This window comes from Poecilia latipinna, unplaced genomic scaffold, assembly GCF_001443285.1.
Source record: "Poecilia latipinna isolate Pla-1442-1.1 unplaced genomic scaffold, P_latipinna-1.0 Scaffold67, whole genome shotgun sequence".
Classification (NCBI taxonomy): Eukaryota; Metazoa; Chordata; class Actinopteri; order Cyprinodontiformes; family Poeciliidae; genus Poecilia; species Poecilia latipinna.
Window position 1 is genome coordinate 596,127 of NW_015112683.1, and position 5,579 is coordinate 601,705.

General features: G+C 36.6%; 1 protein-coding gene across 2 annotated transcripts in view; it reads left to right on the top strand.

The window, feature by feature from the left end:
- prim2 (DNA primase subunit 2) overlaps positions 1-5,015 on the top strand; it is a 27,265-nt gene extending 22,250 nt beyond the window's left edge. For both annotated transcript variants that reach the window (XM_015060685.1, XM_015060693.1), the window contains exons 11-14: positions 698-824; positions 1,587-1,669; positions 3,173-3,241; positions 4,558-5,015. In XM_015060685.1, the coding sequence (XP_014916171.1) occupies positions 698-824; positions 1,587-1,669; positions 3,173-3,241; positions 4,558-4,785 (507 nt within the window). In that variant the 3' untranslated portion in view covers positions 4,786-5,015. The remainder of the gene's footprint in view (positions 1-697; positions 825-1,586; positions 1,670-3,172; positions 3,242-4,557) is intronic.
- Positions 5,016-5,579: the final 564 nt, after the last annotated feature.

The following is a 5,579-nucleotide window of genomic DNA, read 5'->3' on the forward strand; positions in this document are numbered from 1 at the left end:
TTTTTTTTTCCAAAATTTTTTTTTAAAAAAACCTTTTTTTTTTTTTTTTTTTTTTTTTTTTTTTTTTACCTTATCAGAAATAACTATTAAATCATTTTCAGCATCAGCAACTCTGGTCTCTGCAGGTCCCTGTGCTACGCTGCGCTTTCACAAATATCTTGGAAAGAACACTGAACCGTTCTTTTAACAAGCCAGGGGATACACTTACTCAATATTTTCATCATATTGCTTGAAACTCGTGTTTCACTTTGAAACTGATTGCTACAACTAGTCAAAACGGATTCTACTCAGTTTTATAATATCGTATTATTTCCCCTTAGTAAGAGACGCGCATAGCAGTGCGGTATTTTTCACAAGAAACTTGTGAAAGTGCGTTGGATTTGCCTTCATTTATTTCTTGATTTAAAGTACGCCTCATGTTGTGTCGGAGTGCTCTTCAGGACAAGGAGGCAAAAAGCGTGGAGAAGGATGGCCTCATTAAAGCATCCATAACGCAGCTATCTAGAGTGTTGCAACACCTCTGTAGCAGGTTCTCTCTAATAGCTCTATATTTCACAGTGGAAAACTTCCCTTCAGAACTGACATGATGTATGACGGTGCCTCTTTCACACCAACCTTGTCCCTCTTATACTCTCATCCTTACTAATGCCTTCTCTTCCTGACCCCCCCCCCTTCCCTTACCCTCGTCTCTCTGTAGTTTGACAAAGCATATGCCTACAGCATCCGCCACATGTTTGGCAAAGAAGGCAAGCGAGCAGACTACACTCCCTACAGCTGCATGAAGGTGATTTTATCAAACCCACCCAGCCAAGGCGACTATCATGGTGAGTTAGCGTCTGCAAGAAGAAATCATTATCTGTTGGGTTTTAAAGTTTTTTTTTTTTTTTTTTTTTTTAATTTGATTTGAAGTAGAGACCTTGGTATGTAAAAACATTATAGTTTATATAAAAACATTATAGTTTTTACATACCAAATATCCTAAGTACTTTATTAGAGCTGACATTTTAAACAGCCTTAACATCTTACATTAGGAGCTATCATTACTTGTAGCAGTCCCTGTGTTTATTCCCTGTAGAGTACAGAGACCCTTAACTTAAGTGTGTAATTTTCAAAGACTGCCAACATTTCTTAAACCAGCTTGTTCTATTGAGGGACAATTGGACTCTTCAAAAAGATGAACCTGACACACTTTGCTGTTGGTTCACCATCACGTAGTTCTGAATGTGTGATTTCCAATTGTGGCAGACTGAATGAACAGCTGGCACGCTTCAGCAGAAAACTGTTTGCTTTCTGGAAACCTCACGGACCTTGTGTGCTTCCTCAAGCTTCACTTTTAAACACCTCAGTGATGCTGAAAAGATTTGACTGGGGGTTCTTCTTGCAGTAACAGCTTCCTCTCCGAAGAGTGCAGTCTTCTAGAGTTTATGTACCCGATTGCACTGATCATAAATAATATTCCAGTATTTTATTTATTTTATTTTCATTTAACTTCCAACCATTGGATCAAGTGTAAAATCAGCCAAGTGTCCCTTTCTTTTGTAGTGTCTTATAATTGATTTATTGATCTATGTTGTTCCTGTTGTCAGGATGTCCATTCCGTCACAGTGACCCAGAACTACTGAAGCAGAAGCTTCAGTCCTATAAAGTGTCTCCCAGTGGAGTCAGTCAGGTGGGTTTTTTTTCCAGTCTGACCATAAAGTCGTACTTTTTTGCTTCTGAGCAGTAAAAATCATTTCTTTTACTAAGAAACTTAAAAAAAAATTATTTTAGAAAACTTTTAGAAGTTGCCGAGGAAAAATCCAGTGAAAGATTTATGACATTTCTGTCAAATAAAACATTTAGGGACCAACAGACTGTGATATTATTGACTAACATGAGCTGGTGTGAAACAAGGTAGCATAATGTCATCAAACACTGTGAAACAGGGTTACAATTGATTAAAATAAATGGATAAGTCACAGATATTGCAAATGGCAAACTGAGCAAGAAAGTAAAGAATTGAGAGCTTTTGCAAATCTTTTCCCCCCCGATGTGTTCTTTTTGAGATTTTTGATCGATAAATCAAACTTCTTGACGATGCTTTGTCAAAGTCCCTAATTTAAAGAAAAGGACATAAAGGCTGTATAAGAAGGAATCTAATATTGAGTTTGAAGATGTCTACTTTAATCAATAAGTTTTCCGTAAGCAGAATAAACATTCATACAGATTTAATAAAAGGTAATTTTCACCAATTTGAAGGATAATTAGACATGAAGCCACAAAATCAGCATCATGCTGACGCTTAAACAAATTGGTTTAGGAGCTGTGGTGTTAAGTGAAACACGGTAACACTAAAGTTATTGTTTATATTTCCCATGTCTCTGCAATCTGTCTTCAACCATTAGATTAAACAGGTGGTCCCTGAGACATCGTTAATATCTTATTTGTATGTTTGTTGGAGAAGGATTCGAAATGCATCTCAATGAACAGCTGCCATTTTCATTTTTTTTTATTAATCTGTTGCTCTCATAACTACAACAGCTCCATTTTTTTCCTTAACAAAATCAGTTAAAACTAGTTTGAAAGTACAATTTATGGTAGAGAATCTGCTCAGCTCATTCCTGATCTATTACCAGCTGTAGAGACGAGCGTGCCGGTAGCGTTATTACACCAGAGGCTGGAAAGTAGGAGCTTGGGGAATGATGATTACAAACAAATCCAAGCTGAGGAACAGTCGTTGGATTTGTTTTCCAGGAGAATGAAAAGCTCCAATATGAATGCTCCAAAAGGCTTCATTTAGTTCCAGTTAGTCACATGTGAGAGTAACTGCTCTTGTTTTGCGATGCATGTGATGTTGGTCTTTGCACAGGACCTCAGTGTCCTCGGAAAGTTAGCTTCTCACATTATGAAAATAGTTAATACGGTTTAGATCAAGTTTAAAGCTGCCTGTGGTCATTCTACCAAGAGCTAATTCATCTGTTTTTATTAGCTTTGCAAAGATTTCTTTAAGAACGTATTTTCTGCTGTCAATCTGATTTATGAACTGTGCTTGTGTTGGTAGTTGACCCAAATCCAATTAAAATGGTTATTGAAACTTTGCTGGAGCAGCACCAGATGCTGATGTTATCTTTAAATGTGACTGTAACTCTTTCTGTGAACACTGAGGTGTAACTTTTTCTACCTTTTGTTGCAGATTCTTGAGCTGGTCAAAGGGATGCATTATCAGCTGGCGTGCCAAAAATACTTTGAATTGACCCACAATGTAAGTTCAATCTCTTTTAATTGCTGGCCAGTGTTTACATCTCACACTGAAACACAGTCGTCACATCCATGACTATCAGAACCATGTGTTTTTTTTAAAGTTTGTTCAGTCGTTCCAGCCTATTTTATCCTCTGTAGACACTTACAGAACTGTGATCTGTTTGACTTTTGATGGTTGAAACTCATTACTTATCACGTTTTGCCTGAATAGATGGTTGCTTAGATCAGTGTGATGCAGATGCTTGCTAAATATAACCGTACGACATTTTTTCCTCACATTTGTCTGGCGGGTTGCCATGTGTCTCTACTTGATTTGAAACACATGGTCTGATCTGCCTAAATCAGACAATTTGTCAAGTCAGCTTGCACTATTTCAATACAGCATTCATTCTGATTTAATCTTGGCTACAAGCTTCAGTTAATTTTTCAGGGGTTTATGTAAACTAATACAATGTAGAGAATATCTGTGAAGCAGAAAGAAAGAAGCAAAAAGGTTGCTTTGAAAAGTAAAATTATGCTGTTTGTCAAAAAAAATCTGGTTTTATACACACAGGTACGGGTCATTCTGATGTGTGAACTTAAACAGTTGGTCTAAAATACCACTGAAAGTTTTTTTTTTTTTTTTTTTTTCTTATTGCATGTACTCTGTACATATTAATTCACTCAGTACTTGGAAACAATTAACTCATTAGATCATCTGTTTAATGAGTTAATATACTACATTATAGCTTTTATGCTTGCAACCAAGAAAAGCAGCACTTTTTTCCACTCTTGTTACTTTTAACACCCCCTTCATTTCTTTTCTTTTTTATTTATTTATTTATTTATTTATTTTTTTTTATAGTAATATTTTACTGCAAGTTATAAGTAGGTGGAAGTATTGTGACACAAATTATGGCACAAACTGTTCTTTGAATATTTTTATTGCTTTTCTTGTTGACATAATTTAATTTATTCTCGTTCTCCAAAGGGAAAAATAACAAGTTTTGTTAGTTTGTCACTATCTGTAATTTGTCACACAGCAGATGCTGTAGCAACTATAGATACGTTATGCACTTCCTCTAAAGGAAACCATAAAATCATGAAATGATTCAAACCATCAGCGACTCGGCTCAGTTATGCGTCTCTGAAATTCTGCAACGCGAAGAATTCAGTAAAACATTTCTCGTCGACAGCGAGAGAGATATTAAATGACCATTTCATCAAAGGTGACATTGCATTAAATCAGTCAATCAACCTGTCGTCTTCACGATAACTAGCAGTTAATGTCCTCTCTTGACCTTCCTCTGCTGTGCTTTCTCATTTTTTTCTGAGCAGGTGGAGGACACCTCTTTCTCTCTCAGTCACCCCAACCAGTACTTCACAGAGAGCCAGAAAGTTTTGGGCGGAGGGAAAGATGTGAAGCGAGAAACGGACACACTGCAGAGGCCACAGGAAAACTCTGCCGCCAGAGGATTGACTGCAGCTCGAGAGCCAGCAGTAGACGAATCCCAGCATTTGGCTGAGATAACAAAGAACCTGGAGACCGACTTTCAAGATGCCTGATTTCTGTTTTAATCCATGTGGAAAAGAGTGCTGGTTTGAGGGTCAGGTCTCTTGCTGATTGAAAACTGTATTATCTGACTTGCTGAGTAAGATCTTTTGAGTTGTTCTAGTCAGTCATGCAGTGCCTTGTTCTTTCACATATTTTGCTGTGTTACAGTCACGAACGTCAATGTATTTTTTACTGGAATTTTATGTGATTGTCCAACACATTAAAAATGATTTTAAAAAAGGATGGCTTGATGCCTTGCATTCATTCTGTTTTTACAAATGAAATCTGTAAAAGTTACATAAATTTATCTTTGGCAACTACTTCATCAGTACATTGGCTGCAACTACACCTGCAAGTTTTATGGGATGTGTTTGAACCAATTTTGCAGTTGTATATACTGAACCTTTTTCTCCATTTTTTTTTTTTTTTTTTTTACAGAATATCTTTAACGTGATTGAAATTGACGGAGAAAGCATTTGTAATTAAGTTTGTGCTGTAAGATGCCCATTTTAAATCTGCCTATTTAGGGGTAGAATTGGTTTGCTAACCCTTCACCCAACCCTCAAGGCTTTTGCAACCTTGATCTTTATTAAAGTTACATTAACAAGCCTCTAAGGCCTTCCAAAGCAGCTGGAATAAATTGGATCAGAGGTATCGGAGTTAAAGGGCTCATGTTTGTCCCACAGTTCAGATTTTGATTGTAAAAAAATACATAGAAAACAATTTTCTTCCACTTCTCACTTATGTGCTACTTTGTGTTGGTTTAAATTCTGAATAATTTACTTAAGTTCATGGCTGTTCTGTG